The sequence below is a fragment of the Theropithecus gelada genome, chromosome 2 (assembly GCF_003255815.1).
Source record: "Theropithecus gelada isolate Dixy chromosome 2, Tgel_1.0, whole genome shotgun sequence".
Lineage (NCBI taxonomy): Eukaryota > Metazoa > Chordata > Mammalia > Primates > Cercopithecidae > Theropithecus > Theropithecus gelada.
The window spans coordinates 67,246,634-67,268,177 of record NC_037669.1 but is presented as its reverse complement, the minus strand read 5'-3'; the positions used below and the strand labels follow the sequence as shown (position 1 = coordinate 67,268,177).

The following is a 21,544-nucleotide window of genomic DNA, read 5'->3' as shown; positions in this document are numbered from 1 at the left end:
TCCCTCCCATTGTTTCTCACGCACAACAAAGTTTGATAAAGTGCTTTGCAAAGCACCAATGGTATCCCCACTTTTCAGATGAGGAAAATATTGCACAAGGGTTAGCAATTTTTCCAAAGTTCACAGGTAACCTGGTAGAGAAAGATAAAGATCCAGGCAGTGTGGACTCAGGTTGAGCACTTACGTGCTATGCTGATGTCATGCCATAGACTTGCCTGCAATTCGTAATTTTACTGAGATGTTTTTTAAAGAAACACTAGATTTTTGGATCTGTCTCATTCTTCAAGGTGTTGAGAACAGTGGCGCAGCATCTTTTTGTCTCTATCTGAACAAAGTGGCTCTGACTAGGAGGAGATCATGAACAGAATCCAAATGGATGTTTTAGGGAAGGACTATTTCCAGGAGCAACAGTACCCTTGAAGCCATTTTTCTTTTGAACATATCTCTTAGATTATCATGCAAATCATGGCCAACACCATAGGAATAAAGAACAAAATTTTAAAACTGGAAAAGGAGTAAAAGACAAAAGCCACAGGAAGTCTCAGGCTCAAATGCATAAACAGTTGACATTTTCTGGGACTTATTTATTGTTTCTCTTGCTACCTCGACAGAAATGGCAGCAGAAGACTCTGAAGTTGTGAGGGAGTAGGAGGATCTCTGCTAGGTCTCCTTTATTGCTTTCCTAATTCTGCTTGGGTTAAATTTTTGTGGTTTAGGAGGAATTTCATTTAGGGAGGGAAGAGAAAGCCTCGTGTTTTCAAAAAACGAGTGCTTTAATCTCTTTACATGGCTAGAATCCAGAAGAGATGAAGGCTACGTGATCTCATTTCTCTGGTCTGGGGAGGGTCAGGCTTGTGGTTGTAGTTAGCTGAGAGCCTGGAGTTGGATGTGACACAGTCCACCACCTGCTTACCATCCACAGCCTGTGCTGCCTCGCCTCCCACAGGGGGCTGCTGTAAGTAAAGTTCTGCCACGTCAACGCAGGAAACGTAGCACTCTCCTTCCACATCTTGTTTTCATTTCACAGAAGTTTCCAAGGACTTGCCTCGTTAGTAGGCAGACCCTTCAATTTTATAACTAGTCATTTGTATACAATCTGTCCTGTGGTGGCCTCCTTCTCTATAAATATAAAGCCAGGAGGTAAGTAAGGTCTGAGCTTTTCTGTCAAGGGGGGGATTTGAAAACGGACACCATTCTGGAAGCAGCAGTCCCAGTGCACAAAAGAAATGAAATCTTCCTTCTATTTTGGCTTATTGGTGATTTATAGCTGGCTGACTTCCAAAAAGAATCTGAGGCGACGTATAGTAAAAGACACATATACAATAAGTCCATTGAAATGGTATGAAAAATGAAAAGTCATAAAGAAGAGGGGTAAATAAATACTGTTCATCAAAAATAAACAGTACTTCTGTTAGTAGGATTAAGTGTTAAATTTCAGCCTGGCAGCCATTTCAAAAAGGGAACCTTGAGGGGCTGCCTCATTTTCACTGAATAAGAGGAAAGGTTTATCAAGAGAGATCTTTTTTTTTTCCTAAAACTGAATCATAAAATGAGAATTGTACTTGGGAATAGATTTTAGACATTAGAAGACTCGCTCTAGGTTGCTTCTGAAAACTCCTCCTTGAGCCTACATGTGGAAAAGGAAGGTTAACTGCTAATCAGCGCAATATAGGAAAGAAGTTGGCATGTGGGGTTCAGCAAATTGGGTTCTAGTCCAAAGCCATTTCACCTTATTTTCTTCATCTGTGAAATGAGCAAATTAATCCAAAAGTTGTCTAAGATATCTTCCAGCTCAGACATTTGATGATCCTGTGATGAGATCATCAAGTTTAGCAGCAAAAGCCCAACAATGGCTATTGCATGGCCCTTTGTGCTAACTCTTGCAAAATCACTGTTTCCCATTTATGGGCTCCATCCTAGGGCTCTTACTGATTACTCAACCGCAACCCTGTCCTGAACTTTATTCTTTTTCTTCTGTGTTGGCCTGGATATTGCTGTTTCTCTTAAAATATGGCTTCTAAGGGAGACTTAAGCTACCTTTAAGCCCTGTAGTTTTCCTCTGCCATTTTATTCCATAGTCATTCAGCAAATGTGATTGCACATTTACTCTATCAGGCACTCCTGGTACAATGGTGAATGGAGTTGCTGCCCTCCCAGAATTTGGGGAGGAGGGAAAGGAGACAATACAGAAACGCATTACACTTGGCAGCCTCCCCAGCTGCTCCAATGAAAGGAAGTATGTGTCTCATCAAGAGGCACCATTTCCTGCAGTTCCCTTTGGTGTCTGAGATAAGTCTTCTCAGAGTGTTCAAACCTGAATAAAGGTCTCACTAAAAGGGATGGTGTTCTGTAGCAAAATGCTTCATCTATGTCCATCCTATAATTAGCTAATAGTCCCAGAGCACATTAAAGGTGTCTGGATCTTGAGTACTGTCTATGATACTATGTAGTGTGAGTCTTGATTCTGTCCACAATTCATTTTTGTTGATTGGTCCATGAATCCCCTCGATCACCCTCCACACCTACTCAGTCAGTAAGCCCTGTTGGTTCTGTCTCAAAAATATATCCCCAGTTCCACCATTTCCACTCCATAGTTACTTAGTGAGGTCCTAACCACCATCATTCCCTAGCTGAACACCTACAGGTGCCTACTCTCTGGTTTGTGTGGTTCCACTCTAGCGCCCTCTACAGTCCATTTTCCTTACGGCCGCTGAAATAATCTGTAATAGGTAGACCAGATGGGGTCCACCTATTTGCTGGTTAAAGCCCTCCAGTGATTGACTTCCTATCACACTAAGAATAACTTTAAGTTTCCCGGTGTGGCCTTTGAGCCCTTGCCTGATCTCAACCCCATTTAGTTTTCTGGCCTCCTCTTCTACCACTCCCCATTCACTTACTCTGCTTCAGCCACACTGGGCTTCAAATACACCAAGCCCATTCCTGCTTCAGTAGTATGCATCTCTCTAGTGCTGGAATGTTTGCGCACATCCTAGCATGGCTAGCTCCTCCGTTTCTTTCAGGACTGTTCTCAAATATTTTCTCCTAAGGGGGTCCTCGCCATCACTCTCTTCTTCCTTACCCTGTTTAGTCTTTTGTTTTTCAGAGCACTCATTGTGTGACTATTGTATGTTATTTGCTCCTGTCCCCTCATGTACACTTAACAGTGTTCTCCTTAAATCACTATTTCACTGACTCCTAAAACAGAGATGATCTCATAGTAGATACTCAATACATATTTGTTGAATGAACTAATGAATGGGTGCAGGAACTGCCTGTGCCAGCCCTGTTCCAAGATTTACTTATAATATTAAGTTCCTTATTATCTAGTAATATTTAAAATGGTCCCATACCCTTTTGAAGAATAGTGAGGGTCTTTAACAGTAACACCATTAAAAGAGAGGGACGTTTTTCCTTTTAAATAGGTTTTATTATTTTTTATTACTTTTATTATTTGGGTTTTTTTCTTTTTTTAGGATAGTGTCTCACTGTGTCGCCCCAAGAGAGAGTCTAAGCCCACCATGATGATCCATGCCTTTCATAATGTGAGCTTCTTGTATCCAGGACTAAGCGTGTCAATACACTTATTTCTCTGCCAACAGCTATTGGTCTACAGGTGTGTCATATGACCCAAACTGGCCCAATCAGCCAGAAGGAAGGAACTTATTTTACATTATTAAACAAAAGACTCCATCTTCTAGATACAACCAAGGAAATAAATAGCCCCAGCTGCCACCATGATTGTAAGGGAATCATCTTTAGGATGAAGCCATCTGTTTGGGCAGTAGAGAAAGAAAATACAGGTCCTTGAGGACACCACTGAGTCCCAGAATCAAGGCATCCTGAGATCTAACATTTCTTGGGCCCTGTGTTGGAGTTGAGAGTTCTGTTATTGCATCCAAAATCATCTTAGCTGAACCAGATGATTCTTTTAAATCAAAATCTTGGGACTATTGATGGAGAGAAAGGAGAATAGTTGGGTGGGGGCACCCAGGAAGTGAGCATCCACCACACCCCAGAGCAGCCATTATGTGCACTTGACCTTATCAAAGCCTGCGGGTGACTTACCAGGGGTAGGTTCCTGAGCAAAATCAGAGCTTTTCTTAAGGATTTTAAAAAATTGGGATCAGAGACTATATGGTGACTCAGCAATAGCTTGAGCATACCTTAGAATGACCCTGCATGCCAGATGCACCTGAATGTGTGTTCCAACCTAGGGAATCCTGGAGTGGCCAACCCAGAGATTCATGCTTATGTTCTATGAGGAACATCTGAGCCCTCGTCCTGCCCCGTGGAACACGGGCTATGCAGGGGATTAAGGCCTTGAGTTTTGGGTTGCATGAAGATTGCCAGGTGGAGGTTGTTGAGGGGAGGGTGGTAAGTGAAAACGCTATAATATGTAAACTGCACACCTTTTGCAAACAGTTGCGGTTGTTCTGCCCAGCCCTTCCCCACTGGGCTGTGCAGTCATCTTGTCCAACCCACCGCCACTGCACTGCATGTAAGGCGGTCCTCCTGCCCAGCCCACTGCCACTGGACTCTCTCCCTTATATGGAAGCCCCCAGTAAAACCCCAGGTCTCATTTGCTGGCTCTGGGTCTCTTCTTCAGCCTCTTGAACCTGGTGCCTTCCCCATTGAGATTAATAGGGGTTTGGTACAACGGAGACCTAAGGGAATAGCATAAGGGCAGATTGTTTCTAGTGGCTGAAGCTGTAAGTTAAGCAACTCAGGGACTGCAACTGTATTTCTGCCAGTGGGGAAGGCTGTTCTGCAATAGGAGCTAATGGAAACCAAGGTGGTATGGAGAGATGAGAAGTGATGCAGAGCAACCCAGATGGGGTGCGGTGGGGTGGGGTCAGGTGCGCTGGCAGCGGTGTGCAGGCCAGCGGGGTGGGGCCGGGGCTGGGTGGGGGTGGTGGGCAGCTCCCAGCACTGTTCCCAAGGCCAGGTTCTTGCCTTTCACTGTCTCAACCATTTCTAGATTCTGTGATGTAATGAATTCCCCTCTTTTTCTTAATCTAGTTTGACTTGCATTTGTTACTTGCCACCAGAGAGTCCTGACTAATTTGAATATGTAGCACCTGCTTTTAACACCTTTACTAAATTCAGTAAATACTGGCCATATTGACACTGGGCCTTTTAAAACTCACAGGTGAGAGTCTTTGGAAGAGAATTTGAGAACAGATTTGTTTTCCTTAAGAATACTTCATTTATAATTCACTGTAAAAAAGACAAAATTTTATGTTGTATGTATTTTAGCACAATTTTACAAATAATATAAAGAAAATAAGATACTTCTGTTGAAGAGAATATTCATTTTACGTTTCCCTTAAATATTCCCCAGCATTTGTTTCAGATTATGAAGTTCTGAAAACTCCTCCTGGAAAAAGAAGTTTTTTAACATGATACCTTCATTGGGAGCTGCTGATTTTGTGCCAGTAAAGAGTGACCTTCATATATTTCAAGTGACTTTTAGATGATCCCCTATCTCTTTTAGCAACATGAGAGACTGTAATCTCATATGGTACAATTTATAAACCAAGCTTTACATAAGACGATAGAGAATACATAATCCAAAATATGACTGTCTTTTATGAGTGAGAAAACTGAGATCTGAGAGGTGAAATAATAATGTACATAAAGCACCTAGCACAGTAGGTTAGCTCATGGGAGTCACCAAATGATTTGCTGTTCTGAGTACGATTATTATCCATCATTGCATTGTTAGGAATTGAGCCATAACTAGACCCAGCTAAGTACCCGTGTGACTTTGAACAAGTCAGTCCTCAGCAAATTGTGGCTTTCTCAGAAATAAGCTCAGTGACAAAATGAGACAATGCAGGTAAAATGCTGACACCAGAAACTCCCAGCAAGTGTTAGCAAGGGCTAAGATACAGATTCAAGGCTGGGCCTGGTGGCTCATGCCTGTAATCCCAGCACTTTGGGAGGCTGAGGCAGGAGGATCGCTTGAGCCCAGGAGTTAGAGACCAGCCTAGGTGACATAGTGAGACACCCATCTCTATTTCAGTTTTATATATATTGTTTAAAATGCAGATTCAAGCAGCCTTTTCTTGTTGGGATAGGTATGACTTGAGGAAGCTGAGACTCAGCTTCTGTATATAATAAAGGATACACCAATCTCAGTCTCCTGGTACTCATTACAAGCTGAAGGAGTGTGGCCAGGCGCGGTGGCTCATGCCTGTAATCCCATCACTTTGGGAGGCTGAGGCAGGCAGATCACTTGAGGTCAGGAGTTCAAGACCAGTCTGACCAACATGGTGAAATCTGGCCTCTACCAAAAATACAAAAATTAGCTGGGCATGGTGGCAGGCGCCTGTAATCCCAGCTACTCTGAAGGCCGAGGCAAGAGAATCGCTTGAACCCGGGAGGCGGAGGTTGCAGTGAGCTGAGATTGTGCCTCTGTACTCCAGCCTGAGTGACGGAGTGACACCTTGTCTCAAATTAAAACAAAACAGAGCAAAAGGTTTACTAGCAGTTCAAATCCGGTTTGTAGTAAGATAGAGTATTGATACATAAAATAATGTGCTTTTTGCTGCCCTGCCTAGCCTGGTTTTGGCATGGATATAACGTATTTAGAGGAAAATGAAGGCTTCTGATGAATTTCATATTAATACTTAATTATGATGATAACTAATATTGAATGATGATTTAAAATATGCCAGGTACCTTATTAAGCATTTCACTGCATTATTTCATTGAATCTTCATAATAACCTAGGAGGTAGGAACTCATATTGGATAAGGCAGAACTCTTTCAGTTGCACGTGATAGAATGCCAGCTCATCCGTTTGTATCGCTTAGTCATAAAAGGGGTTTTAACTGGCTCGTAAAACTGGAAAATGCAAAGAGATAAAGCTTCAGTCACAGGTGAGGCCAGGATTTCTAACCATCTTGCCTCCTTTTAGCTCTGCTTCCTTCTGTGTGGGCGACACTCTCAGGTCAGTTTTCTCCATGTAATGATTCCCAATAGGTCTGGGTGTGCAACCTCCTCTTCTAGTAGCCCCTAAGGGAAAAATTCCATCCAGCAAAAGTCCCAGGGCTGCCTCCGTTGACCTCACTTGACTAACATGTGTTTCCAATCACCGACGGCTACACATGAGATGTGCCTACAGCTGGTGGGGTGAGGGGCAGCTGATTCATCCCCTCCAAGCCTCTTGAGCTGAGAACAGAAAAAGAGTGGTGTCCCCAAAATAAAATTAAGGCGCTTTTACCAGAAAGTCCTAAACATGAATGCCAGTAAGAAATCCCAAAACCCAAAGCAGATGTCCATTACCATCAGTATGCCCATTTTACAGATGAGGAAACTGAGGGCTAAAGGTGGTTAAAGCACTTACCCAAGATAGGACAGTCAAGTGGCAGGCCTAGAATTTGAAGCCAGGTCTATGTGCTTTTAGAGCAAAATTGCTGACCACCATGCTGTAGCTGAGAACAAATGTCACAATTTGAACCATTCGATAGCTTTCTAGAACCTCTCTAGTTTTTTTTTAATTGTTCAGATTTGTAAGGAAAAAAAACAAATTATGAAAATGATCCTACTTCAAGTTTAAAAGTTTTTATATATTTACATATGTATATACACACACCCACGTATATTGGGTATAACTCTGGAAGACAGCATACCAAAATGTTAACAGTAGTTATGAAATTGGAATTGAGTGCCCCCCACTTTTGCTGGTGGTATTTAAAATTTTTTCTATGATATATGTACTACTTGTATATGCATTAAATAACTTAAGGTATAGAAATTACCATAAAAATTAAAAATCCCTTGATGGCCTGAGGCTTAGGAAGCTGGAAATTAGTTGGGGAGACCATTTTTCTTCGTTTCCTCCCTCTAAGCTTTAAAGTCCTTCATGTTCTTCTTCAGGAAATGAGACAGAAATGCTCCTTTGCGGAATATGTAATCCTCATCTAGTTCTTCTCCCTCGTATGTCAATAGCCATTTATTTCAAACTAGCACTGCCGATTCATATTTTAAAATCTCAATAACATGTTAATTTGGAAAGAAGAAGGAGATGAAGAAATAGAGTCTGCTGTATGTCAGGAACAATCATAAGGGAAAAAACGAAATGAGAATAGTCCAGGTGCCTTCGTAGAATTCTAGAGGGGGAATAAATCAACACAAATGTGAATAACCTCTACGAATGGCAAATGGGTGGATTAGGAAGGTAGCATTGGCAAAGGTCTGTTGTGGAGATCATTCCCTGCACACGAGCACCGGGGGAGGCGTGGGAGACTGAAATGCAGTCCATGCCAGGAGCCCTGCGTAGGGGCTGCATCTGCTCAGAGAGGGCTCTTTTTCTTTTCTTTTCCTTTTTTTTTTTTTTCCAGGTGCAGTTTCACTCTTGTTGCCCAGGCTGGAGTGCAATGGTGCGATCTCGGCTCACTGCAACCTCCACCTTCCAGGTTCAAGTGATTCTCCTGCCTAGGCCTCCTGAGTAGCTAGGACTACAGGCATGTGCCACCACGCCCGGCTAATTTTGTATTTTTAGTAGAGACAAGGTTTCACCATGTTGGTCAGGCTGGTCTTGAACTCCTGACCTCAGGTGATCCACCTGCCTTGGCCTCCCAAAGTGCTGGGATTACAGGCGTGAGCCACGGCGCCCAGCCAGAGAGGGCTCTTTTTCTAACTTACTTGTGTGTGGTTCCAAATACAACATAATGACTAAAAGCATGGCTTCTTAAGTCTACCTCTCTGGGTTTGAATCCTTGCTGTGACACTAGTTTTAAAGCTTATGTATGTGCACAATGATGTCTAAAAGCAAACACACACACGTATACACATAGTTGTAATTACCAACTTTAGGCTCTGAACACCTACCATGCATTAGACCTAGACTTTGTTTAAGAATACAGCCTCATTTCAGATATCATGAGCCAAGCTAAATAGGTACTATTAATAATTAAATACATTTATCAAATAATGTCATGAAGCCCCCCATGGAGTTTTTTGGCACTCTCTTGGCATTATTCATATAACACCATGACTTCAAGGCAAATGCCAGCTCTTCTGTCTATCTTGAAAGATTTATGATATTTGATTTAACTCGAAACCATGGGTCATTAAAAGTTCTTTAACTGTTAGCAAAGTCCTTAGTGTCATGTGTGGGTTCTGAGTGAAGAATCTAATCATGGCGTCAGGGGAGAAAATTTTTGTCAGGGGATTCATGCTTTCCAAAGCCTGTGGTTTGCAGGGAACTTTAGTAGTGACTTTCACTGCCAACACTTGACATGGCTATAATTATCCCTCTCCGGACTCTTCTTCCAGGGGCCATATCAAAGTGTTGTTTCCGCTTCCTGAACTGCCACTCTCTCCTCATTTGCAGACTTTCTCCATGTTAAAATAGCAAAAATGGTTTCATCTTGCAAAATACTCCACTAGGGAGGGGGACATCACTAGTCTATTCTTCGCATAAGGTGAGCATATTCAGCTTCTTAAAATTCATCTTCTACCATTTTTCCCCCACGTATTTCTGTTTCCTTCTGTAAGTAAAACTAGTTGCCAACAGCGCAGTTTAGGGCTGTATTTGAAAGAAGTGCAATTTTCCATCCAACTTTCCCTGCCAGTCTGTATGGCAGCCTCAGGTTCACCTGAGTTAATTTAGCTTGACAGTTCAGGAGAAGCACTGATAAGAGAAATAGCAGGAGATGGCAGAAAAGAGGGTCTGAGTAGAACCAATTACTCGCTTTAATAATTCAGTGTATTTTGCAGTAATAGGCTACAAAGTAAATAGCACTACACATAAATGCCGTATTTCATTATTTATACACTCCAGAAATTGAAGTTTAATTAAGTCGCACGCTTGAGACTTCTAAGCGATTAAGGAGACGCTTGTCTCAGGCACCATGGAGAGGAAGCATGGAAGTTGCTACTCCCTCCGAGCCTTCTGTGTTATTCTGAATATCATTTTTCATTTGAGCTTGGGGAACACTTGAGCCAGGACAACTAGGGCAACGTTTTACAAACCTCACTCATTCCCACATGGCATCACAATTCTTTTTTTTGAGACGGAGTTTCCCTCTTGTTGCCCAGGCTGGAGTGCAAATGGTGCAGTCTCGGCTCACTGCAACCTCCACCTCCCCAGTTCAAGCGATTCTCCTGCCTCAGTCTCCCAAATAGCTGGGATTACAAACACCTGCAACCACACCCATCTACTTTTTTTTTGTATTTTTAGTGGAGACGGGGTTTCACCATGTTGGCCAGTCTGGTCTCAAACTCTTGACCTCAGGTGATCTACCCACCTCAGCCTCCCAAAGTGCTGGGAATACAGGCGTGAGCCACCACACCTGGCCCACAATTCTTATGATATTGCTATACTACCATTACCTGCTTTAAAAATTTTTACAACATCTATCCATGTTATAAACGTTAAGTGCATTGATGTATTTATTTATTTAATAACAACTTTATTGCAGTTTAACTCAAGTACCTTTTAAAAGTATACAATTTGGGCCGAGCACAGTGGCTCACACCTGTCATCCCAGCACTTTGGGAGGCCAAGGTGGGCGGATCATGAGGTCAGGAGTTCAAGACCAGCCTTACTTACCAACATGGTGAAACCCTGTCTCCACAAAAATACAAAAAATTGGCCGGGTATGGTGGCTCACCACTGTAATCCAAGTACTTTGGGAAGCTAAGGTGGGCAAATCACCTGAGGTCAGGAGTTTGAGACCAGCCTGACCAATATGGTGAAACCCGTCTCTACTAAAAATACAAAAATTAGCCGGGCGTGGTGGCAGGCGCCTGTAGTCCCACCTATTCAGGAGGCTGAGACAGGAGAATTGCTTGAACCTGGGAGCCGGAGGTTGCAGTGAGGCGAGATCATGCCACTGCACTCCAGCCTGGGCGACAGATCTAGACTCTGTCTCAAAAAAAAAAAAAAAGCTGGGCATGGTGGCACACACCTGTAATCTCAGCTAGTCAGGAGGCTGAGGCAGGAGGATTGCTTGAACTGGGACCTGGGATACAGAGCAAGACTCTGCATCCAAAAAAAAAAAAACTATACTATTTGGTCGTTTTTAGTTTATTCAAAGAATTGTGCTTCCATCACCCTCATCGAATTTCAGAACATTTTCACATTTTCTTTTTTTTTTTTTTGAGACAGAGTCTTGCTTGCTCTGTCGCCCAGGCTGGAGTGCAGTGGCACGATCTCGGTTCACTGCAAGCTCTGCCTCCTGGGTTCACTCTGTTCTCCTGACAGCCTCCTGAGTAGCTGGGACTACAAGCGCCCGCCACCACGCCCAGCTAATTTTTTGTATTTTTAGTAGAGACGGGGTTTCACCGTGTTAGCCAAGATGGTCTCAATCTTCTGACCTCGTGATCCACCCACCTCGGCCTCCCAAAGTGCTGGGATTACAGGCATGAGCCACTGCTCCCAGCCATTTTCACATTTTCATTACCCTAAAAAGAAACCCTGTACCTATTAAGCCATTAGTCACTTCCCATTTGCCCCTCCCCTTAGTTCCTGACAATGATTAATCTATTTTTTTACCTTTTTTTATTTTTTTGAGACAATGTCTTGCTATGTCACCCAGGCTGGAGCGCAGTGGTGCGATCTTAGCTCACTGCAACTTCCACTTCCTGCGTTCAAGCGATTCTCCTGCCTCAGCCACACAAGTAGCTGGGATTACAGGCGTGCACCACCACGCCCAGCTAATTTTTATATTTTTGGTAGAGACGGGGTTTCTCCATGTTGGCCAGGCTGGTCTCAAACTACTGACCTCAAGTGATCCACCCGTCTCAGCCTCCCAAAGTGCTGGGATTACAGGGGTGAGCCACTGCACCTCGCCTCGTTAATATACTTCCTGTCTCTGTGGCTTTGCCTATTTTGGACTTTTCATATATGTGGAATCATAAAATATCTGGCTTTTTACATTGTCATTACGTTCACAGGTTTACTGTTTTCAAGGTTCATTTATGTTGTAGCACACATCATATCATACTTGATTCCTTTTTACTGCCAAATAGTATTCCATTATATGGATATTTGATGTATCAGTTTACCAGTTGATGAACATTTAAGTTGGACTTTTTGACTATTGGGAATAATGCTGCTATTTGAACATTTGTGTACGACCTTTTATGTGGACACATGTTTTCAGTTCCTATAGGTATCTAACTAGAATCGTTTGAACCCAGGAGGCAGAGTTGCAGTGAACTGGGATTGCACCACTGCACTCGAGCCTTTGCCACATGACGAGACTGCGTCTCAAAAAACAAAACAAAACAAAAAAGAGTAAGAAAATATTAAAATTCTTAAAAAGCATCAAGCTGAGACTTTATTGTTGTTGGTGTTATTGAAAAAGCACCGCAAATGGAATAGCTTTCTCACTGTGTAACTCAGTGTTACTTGCTGTATTGGAGTCTAAATGTTTACTAACACCTATGCATCACCCCATTGGAATACATGGAAATCAGGAGGCAGTAGGTCTTACGCAAGACCATTTCCACTTACATAGTACAGGTAATCCAGAGATGGCCGGGGTAGTGTTTGTTACACTTTTTGCTTTCTTCTCATAGTCTGATGCTTCCCTTTAGAACTTGGGTAAATTTGAGAAACCATCAAAATTGCTACTTTCTTGAAAGGATCATAGATATTAACCCAGTAATTCCATTTCTGGGAATGTAAGTCTTAAGGAAAGGAGGAAAGGTGAGATGTGAGCTCAGATCCCTGGTTCCTGACCATAGCTGAACTATGAGTGGCGTGTAGTACAAGTGTGTTAGTATGCAGACTCCAGGGCCTCACCCAAGACCCATGGAATCAGAATCTCTGTGGGTTGGGAGTCTGCAGAATAACAGACACTGCAGATGATTATGATGCATGGCCAGGTAGGGAATCCCCTGCCCTACATGGTGTCTGGCATCTCTTCCAGCCACAAAACTGGAAGAATGGTCACGATTTGGGTAGGGGTCATAGCAGTGAGCAACAAGGAGGGAATGGGTTCAGTGGGCATTTCAAAAGATAAATGAAGTGAATATGAGCGAGGCAGGAAGAGTCAAAGTTGATTAGAAACATCTTTTTAGGACCTATGTTATGACTCTTATTATTTTGATTGCTAAGTTGTAAGTTTGTTTCAAATTGGTTTAAGCAAAAGGGAGTTTACTGGCTTAATAACTAAACTGCCCCAGGTTAGGGTCAGGTGCACCTAGATCCACGTAGTCACGGGAGATCTGCCCTGCCATCATCTGACTCTGCTTTTCCACTGTGATAGGTTGACTCCTGTTCAGGCTGTACCAGCATGGTTACCAGGATCGTTGCCATCAGCCCCTCCCTTAGCAACAGGTCCTTAAAATTTCTGGACAGCAAATGTTCACTCCAGTCCCCTTTTATAAAGTAAAAATAAGAACGTAAATATTAACCATCAGTCACAGCAGTGCTAGAATTCCCTATCACCCATTCCCTGCCCAATCCTAGTCATTCAAGGGGTTAAGGAGTCCTAGGTCCCTAGACTGCACTCCCCTGGATCCTCACAGTCTTGAGTGACATTTGAGAGTGCCATCAGTAGGAGCTGGTGAAAGGCACACCACACCGGTGTCCTTAAACTTTATTATGCATTGTGACTGCACAGCACTAACACTGATTACCTAAAGCCTGAGATTTTTCATGTAATGTGAGAAGTAATAGGGTGAGGCCAGCAGAGGTCTCGTTAAATCCCAACCACTGATACTTGAACTGGCACCAGGAGAGGTTTTATTTTTCTTTTTTAGTACCTGTCACCAGACACTGTGAAAGATTGTCGTCCCTAGCCCCTGCTTTTTGTACTGTGCAGACCCAAATCACTGAAGCCTGCAAAGAAGAGAAGAGGTGACCTGCTGTCTTGCAGGGCAGTGCATGCTTTTTTTTAATTAAAAAAAAAAAAAAGTCAAATAGTTTGGGGCCACAAAAAGTAAAGATAATAACAAGATGAAGTGCCCACCACTTGACTTAAGGAATAAGATTTTAATCAGAAATAACCACTATCCAGCCGGGCATGGTGGCTCATGCCTGTAATCCCAGCATTTTGGGAGGCCAAGGTGGGCGGATCACTTGAGGCAAGGAGTTCAGGACCAGCCTGGCTAACATGGCAAAACCCCGTCTCTACTAAACATACAAAAAAAAAAAAAAAATTAACCAGGCGTGGTGGCCTCCTGCTTGTAGTCCCTGCTACTTAGGAGGTTGAGGCATGAGAATTGCTTGAGCCTGGGAGGTGGAGGTTGCAGTGAGCTGAGGTTGCAGTGAGCTGAAATCACACGACTGCATTCCAGCCTGGGCAACAGAGTGAGATTCTGTCTCAAAAAAAAGAAAGAAGAAAAGAAAAGGGGAAAGGAAAGTGGAAAGGGGAAAGGAAAGTGGAAAGGGGAAAGGAGAAAGGAAAGGGGAAAGGAAGGGAAAGGAAGGGAAGGGAAGGGGGAGGGGGAAGGGGGAGGGGGGAGGGGGAGGGGGGAGGAGGGAAGGGGAGGGGAAGAGGGAGGGGGAGGGGGAAGGGGGAGGGGGAAGGGGGAAGGGGGAGAGGGAGGGGGAAGGAGGGAGGGGGAAGGGGGAAGGGGGAGAGGGAGGGGGAAGGGGAGAGAGGGAAGGGGGAGGGGAGGGGGAGGGGGAGGGGGGAGGGACGGGAGGGGAGGGAAGGGAAAAAAATAACCACTCTCCTGCATTTGTTTTGTTTGAGACAGAGTCTCACTCTCACCCAGCTGGAGTGCAGTGGCACCATCTCAGCTCATTGCAACCTCAGTCTCCTAGGTTCAAGCAATTCTCCTGCCTCAGCCTCCCAAGTAGCTGGGATTACAGGCACATGCTACCACACCCAGCTAATTTTTGTATTTTTAGTAGAGACAAGGTTTCACCATGATGGCCAGGCTGTTCCCAAAGTCCTGACCTCAAAGTGATCTGCCCGCCTCGACCTCCCAAAGTGCTGGGATTACAGGCATGAGCCACCGCACTGGCCTGTTGTTTTTCATCCTCTTTGGCCTTATGTTGGTACATATCAGTCTGGTTTATTTTTTTTCACTGCTATATGATATTCACTTTAAAAACATAGCGAATATATTCACTTTTCTCCTTTGCATAGTCACTGAAGTTTATTACCTATTTTTCATTATCAATAAACAGCACTGCTGTGAACATTCTTGCATAGGTCTTGTGCAAATGTGCAAGAGTTTCTTCAGGTTATATATGCAGGAGTTGGACTGGAGGGGTGGAGGGTGTACATCCATCTTCACCTGTGTTAAATGTTGCCAAATGGCTCTCCAAAGTGTTCAGTCCAACTTACACTGCCCCCAACCAGCGCCTGAGCTGTCCCCTGCCCCATATCCACGTGAAAGCTCAATATGGTCCAGCTTCTATTTTACTTTGTAATTTTTGCCAGTCTGAAAATAAAAATAAATCTCTTTTATTATTTGGATTTGTACTTCCCTGATTACTAAGATTAAAACTTGTTATCCTTACAGAAGCCCGATATGTAAAGCTAAACTAGATGGAGTCGTTCTGTTTGGGGGCAGGTGAGGGTGTTCGTATTTAAGATATCTAAGTGATTGCCTTTATGGTCTTAGTCCATTTGAATCATATGCATATCCCTAAATATTGGGCATAATCTTAAGCAAATGAGTTTGCATTAAATCTCTTTCGTAGCGTTTTTCAGCTAGTGTCTTGACTGATTTTTAGAGATTGGCTGTCATTTTAGCATCATCTTTAACATCTCCTTCACATCCCTTTACATGTGAATTGGGAGTTGGCTTAAATAGCAAACATGAAAACCCACCCATGAAGCCAAGGAAGAGACCAGGCCTGTGAGTCTTGTAGGCAGGGGTCCTCACATTCTTCAGGCAGATCCCTGATTTAGTGCCTTTGTTCTGCTGTCCCCTCTGCGTGGCATGCTCCTCCCCGCAGATGTGCATATGGCTCCCTACCTCCCCTCCTGTAGGTCATTTGCAGAGCTCACCTTAGTTAGGCCTTTTCCAACTTGGCACTGTTGGGAATATGCTGCCCCAGCCTGCCAGCCGCTCCTGGTACCCCCATCCTGCTCCACTATGTATTCCCTTCATAGTACTTATTACTGTCTAGCTTTCTATATAAATTATTTAGTTACCATCTACTTTGACTCTTATTTATTTTTGTGTTTCCCTTATTCCTTGCAGAATGTAACTTCCTCCAGTGCAGGCGTCTTTGTTTTGTTCACTACTGTCTTTCTATTATAATGCCTACGCATAATAGTACTTAGTAAAGATTTGTTGATGAATAAATGATCTGGAGTTAGCAAGGAAAAGAGGGCAGAGAAGAGCATTTCTGAAATAAAGAGAGACAGACAATGTATGTGCCAAGACCTGGAGGCAACACAGCGTGGTCACTTGCCCTGGAAGTGAAACAGAATATGACTATGATTATGAATGGCCGCCTCTCCAGGTTGGGGTACTGGGGGCAGTTGTGAGAGATGTAAGTAGCAACCATAGTCAGCAGCTTTGACTTGATCTTGGGGGCACTGGGGAGCCCTTGCATGATTTTAATCAAGAGAATAACACAATCCTATTTGCATTTTAGAGGAAAATCACCCTGGCACCAACCAGGAGAAAGCATAGGCTGGGGGTTAAAGATAAGATTGGAGACAGGTGGACCACCCAGAGGGCTGTCTTAGTGATCCAAGGGAAGGGAGATGGTGGCCTCACCAGATAATGGCAGGGAGAATGGAGAGAAGTGGACAATTTCCAGAGATACTTGAGATGTCTCTACTGTCTTTTCCTGTGATCCCCAAAGTAGATGGAATCCAAGTAACTCTCCGCATCTGGTCTTAGCTGAGCCATGAGACTGTGCTTCTGCTAAGCATGCTCATAAGTAATCAAATTGGGAAGCTTTCCAAAATGCTCCACCCACATCTTCAACTTTCCTCCTGGTGAAAGAAATCTGGAGCAAGACTGCCATTATTCAACCATGCAGTGAATAATGGAGCAGCAAGCTGATTGAACTCGAAGTTTTTGGAAGGATGGTAGCATTTGACATCCAAGTTCCCCTGGTCTCCAAATCTTTTGTGCAAGTAAATTAGTTTCATTTGTCTCAGGGCACCTTTTCCAGGCCAACTTCTTCCAACTTGCCTGCAAATGTTTCTCTGTGGTGTGTTTGAGGCTTGGCTGCATCCCCTGGTCTGGAACAAATCTTTTATTACTAGGAAATAGCTGGATGATGATTCTGGACCCTTGGACCCTATCCCTCTGTCAGCTGTTGACTCAGTATATGATACCTTGAGCATTTTCAGTTTAACCTGCCCCCTCTCCTGCCTGTTTCTCATTAATGTGAATTTCATACTGGAAGATGAATTTCATACCCACCACCTCACCAGTATTGGCGAGACAGTCAGGATTAACACCTGTTTCTTCAAGACTCTCCTGAGATGTAGTCAGGGCACATATGTTGTTTTCTTTTCTCACCTCCCAGACTTGCATGACTTGCTTTGGTCCAGTGGTCATGCATTCCACCCCAACCTAAAAACATCCAGATGATGGGAATATCGTGTTGCTCGTTTCACATGGGAAAGCCACAACCCACCCTCCTCTTGTTCAAGTTGCATTCAAATCTAATTTCCACGGCCTGTGCGAGTGGGAGCTCCACAGCCCTTGTGTCAGCTGTCGAAGTTTAGCAATACTATTTCCAAACATGGGCCAGTAGGCAGCCAGCAGGCACTAGACAGCTGAGTGCTGGCAGAAAAAGCCTCAGACACCTATAGCAGTCCAAACAGTGACTCATCCTGCTATTGCCAGGATAAATATGGGAATAAATGGTATTTTTCTCTAAGCAGGAAGAATTGTCAAAATGCTTATCACTTTATAAAATATAACAGATTGTGCCTGATCATGTTTTGAAATGTTCTAACCATTCACTCGCTGGTTTTTTGTTGTTTTTACTTTTTTGAGTTTAGTAATAGATTTCACTTGTCTTCCTTCTTCCTAGAAGGCCTGGAGAACCCAGGAGTTTCCAAGCTGTGCTGCCACCCGAGCTCTGGATCCACCTGGCTGTGGTGGCCTGTGGCAATCGGCTGGAGGAGACGCTGGTCATGCTCAAATCAGCTGTGCTCTTTAGCCACAGGAAGATCCAATTCCACATCTTCACTGAAGACTCTCTGAAGCCTGAGTTTGATAAGCAGGTGAATTTGCAGAAATCATGGCACAGTGTTTACTGAGTACAAACAGACTACATTTTAGGAACTGCATATTCTGTTGACTAATGTATTTTGCTGCATGTTCAATTGTGTGACCTTGAACACTTGACTCTGAGCCTCACTTTTTGGTAATACAGGAATAATTACACCTATCTCATAGAGATATGGTGAGGATTGAATGAGGACAGGGTCTCACTCTATTGCCCAGGCTAGAATACAGTGGTACAATCTCAGCTCTCTGCAGCCTCAACCTTCCAGGCTCAAGTGATCCTCCCACCTCAGCCTACCAAGTAGCTGGGACCACAGGCACGCACCACCATGCCTGGCTAATTTTTGTATGTTTTTTAATGGAGACAGAATTTTGCCATGTTGCCTAGGTTGGCTTCAGCAATCTGTCCACCTTGGCTTCCCCAAAGTGCTGGGATTACAGGCATGTACCACTGTGCCCAGCCCCTGGTTTTTTTGTTTTTTTTTTTTTTTTTTTTTTTGAGATAGAGGCTCACTCTGTTGCCCAGGTTGGAGTCCAGTAGTGTGATCTTAGCTCATTGCACCATCTGTCTCTTGGGTTCAAGTGATTCTTCTGCCTAGCCTCTGAGTATCTAGGATTACAGGCGTATGCCCCCATGCCAGGCTAATTTTTGTTTTTTTTTTTTTTTTTTTTGAGTTGGAGTCTTGCCCTGTCACCCAGGCTGGGGTGCAGTGGCCAGATCTTGGCTCACTGCAAGCTCCGCCTCCCGGGTTTACGCCATTCTCCTGCCTCAGCCTCCCGAGTAGCTGGGACTACAGGCGCCCGCCACCTCACCCGGCTAGTTTTTTGTATTTTTTAGTAGAGACGGGGTTTCACCGTGTTAGCCAGGATGGTCTTGATCTCCTGACTTTGTGATCCACCCATCTCGGCCTCCCAAAGTGCTGGGATTACAGGCTTGAGCCACCGCGCCCGGCCCTAATTTTTGTATTTTTAGTGAAGACGGGGTCTCATCGTGTTGACCAGGCTGGTCTTGAACTTCTGACCTCAAATGATCCACCTGCCTGTCCCTCCCAAAGTGCTGGGATTACAGGCATGAGCCACTGCGGTTGTTTTTTTTTTCCATATACAGTTGTGTATCTGTATGTTTGTACATATAGATATGCATATGTGTAATTTCATACATATGTATATATCCTGATTAAATTGTATTTCTTTTACAAAATCAGGATTATACTGTGTATATTGTTGTGGAACTTGCTTTTCTGCCCTGAAAACTGTATGATCAGCATTGCTCCCAGTCAGTACTCCTACATTCTTACCTCATTCTTTTTGGTGACTACATACTATTTTATTACAGGCCTATGTCCTCATTTATTTGACTATTCCCATACTGAAGAATAGGTAATGAGTTTTTCCAGTACACAAGAAGAGCTTTGGAAAGGTCTCTTCCCCCAGGGTAGGTACACACATGACCTTCGCAGATCAGGCTTTGTTTTCCTTGAGAGTTTTCTCTTGCAGTACATTTTCAAATGGTGGCAGAGCGAGAAGCTGGTTTGCTTTGTGTCTACCGACTTGAGTCAACAGTGCTGTATGCTGTCACCAGGCTAGCTGCACTAATGAGAAATGCCCAATAAAAGCATGTTGGGCAGAGAAAGGCTAATAATAGAAAGATGGAAAATGTGTTATGTTTGAGTAGGAAAAAAAAAAAATCACCTTGACATCTTTACCCAGAGAAACCATGGAGGAAATAGTCTTGGGGCTTTGGAATTGATTGGAAAATGCCTTGTAAAGGATCGGAATCAGGGGAAGGGTGAAGGAAAAAGGCTGCAACTCTATACAGTTAGCTCAGAGACTGAAGTGTAAGGGAAATGATAATGAGAGTATATAGCATTTGTTAAGGGCTTATGATTTATGAGTTCATCTCATTTAATCCTCATAATCTTCAAAGGTAACCTTTGAAGAAGGTAATTATTATATCCCAGTTTTACAGACTGAGATCATTGAGCTTAGAGAATTTTAGCGATTTGCTCATCAGGGTTCAGGTCAAGTTTATTGGCTCAACCTTCCAAGGAATTAATCGATATACCATACCACCTCCTGAACTAGTAGACAGAAGACTCAAATTCAGAACTCACCTCTAGTATGTACTTGCTATATGACCTTGGGTTAGTCTTTTGGCCTTTTTGAGCCTCAGTTCCCCATCTGCAACTTGAGGCTAGCAGGTTTGCCAAAAGAGATGGTAGATCTGTAAATCTGGATAGGTCAGGTCAGGCTTCAGTAACAACTCCCCCAAAACTCAGATACTTTTCATGTGCCTGCAGCTTGTCTCCCAGGGGGCAGAGCCTCCATTCTGCACAGCCTCAGGTTTGGGACGGAAGTAGACTGAGGCTATTCATGTGTTAGCTACACTTACCAGAGCATTTGACATCGTTCGTGGGATGCCATGGCAGGAAAGAGACTAGAGAGTCATAACCCCGCCTTTCATTCCCGCAGTGTGGCAGTGACACAGGTCTTTCCATGCATGTTTAACTTGCTAGTAGTCACAAGCCCATCCAACTGTGGGGGGCTGAGAAGTGCTCTATGGGGCGGAACGAAGGGAAGCTGGCTATGCACAAACACTACTCATGTCTTGTACAATATCCATCTACCAAGTACTTAGTGAGTACCTGCTGCATGCTAAAAAGCAAGGATGTAGGGATGGAGCAGAACAAATACAGACTTGGACTTTAAAAGGGGAAGGGAAGGACCGGGTGTGGTGGCTCACACGTGTAATCCCAGCACTTTGGGAAGCAGAGGCGGGCAGATCACCTGAGGTCAGGAGTTCAAGATCAGCCTGGTCAACATGGCAAAACCCTGTCTCTACTAAAAATACAAAAATTAGCTGGCATGGTGGAGTGTGCCTGCAGTCCCAGCTACTCGGGAGGTTGAGTCAGGAGAATTGCTCGAACCTGGGAGGCGGAGTTGCAGTGAGCTGAGATTGTGCCATTGCACTCTAGCCTGGGCGACAGAGAAAGACTCTGTCTCAAAAAGCAAACAAACAAACAAAAAACAAAAGGGAAGGGAAGGAAGATGTGTACGTGTGACCATATCTGTTTAGCAGGTTGTACTTTCCAAGGAGGCCCCCAGTGGTCCCACCTTCTGTTATTCACACGCTGGTATACTTCCCTCCTACACTGTCCCACGGTCCTCTGTGTGACTAATAGGACAGGGCGGAAGGGATGGTATGAGATTGGGTTACAAAAGGCACTTCACCTTCTATCTCGGGTCAGTGGGTCTGGGGGAAGCCAGCTACCGTGTCAGAGTAGCCCTCTGGAGAGGCCTGCATGGCCTCTGCATGGAACGGAGGCCCCTTGCCAACACTTGTATATGAGCTGGGAGGAAGATCCTCCAGCCCCTTCAAGCCTTCAGATGACCATAATCCTGTAATCTCATGAGAGGC

At 44.0% G+C, this 21,544-nt stretch overlaps 1 protein-coding gene across 1 annotated transcript in view; it reads left to right on the top strand.

Moving 5' to 3' along the window:
* The window catches only part of GXYLT2 (glucoside xylosyltransferase 2), a 79,413-nt gene that overhangs the window by 2,252 nt on the left and 55,617 nt on the right, over positions 1–21,544 (top strand). Inside the window, exon 2 of the mRNA XM_025374973.1 lies at positions 17,930–18,122. Coding sequence (XP_025230758.1) covers positions 17,930–18,122 — 193 coding nt within the window. The remainder of the gene's footprint in view (positions 1–17,929; positions 18,123–21,544) is intronic.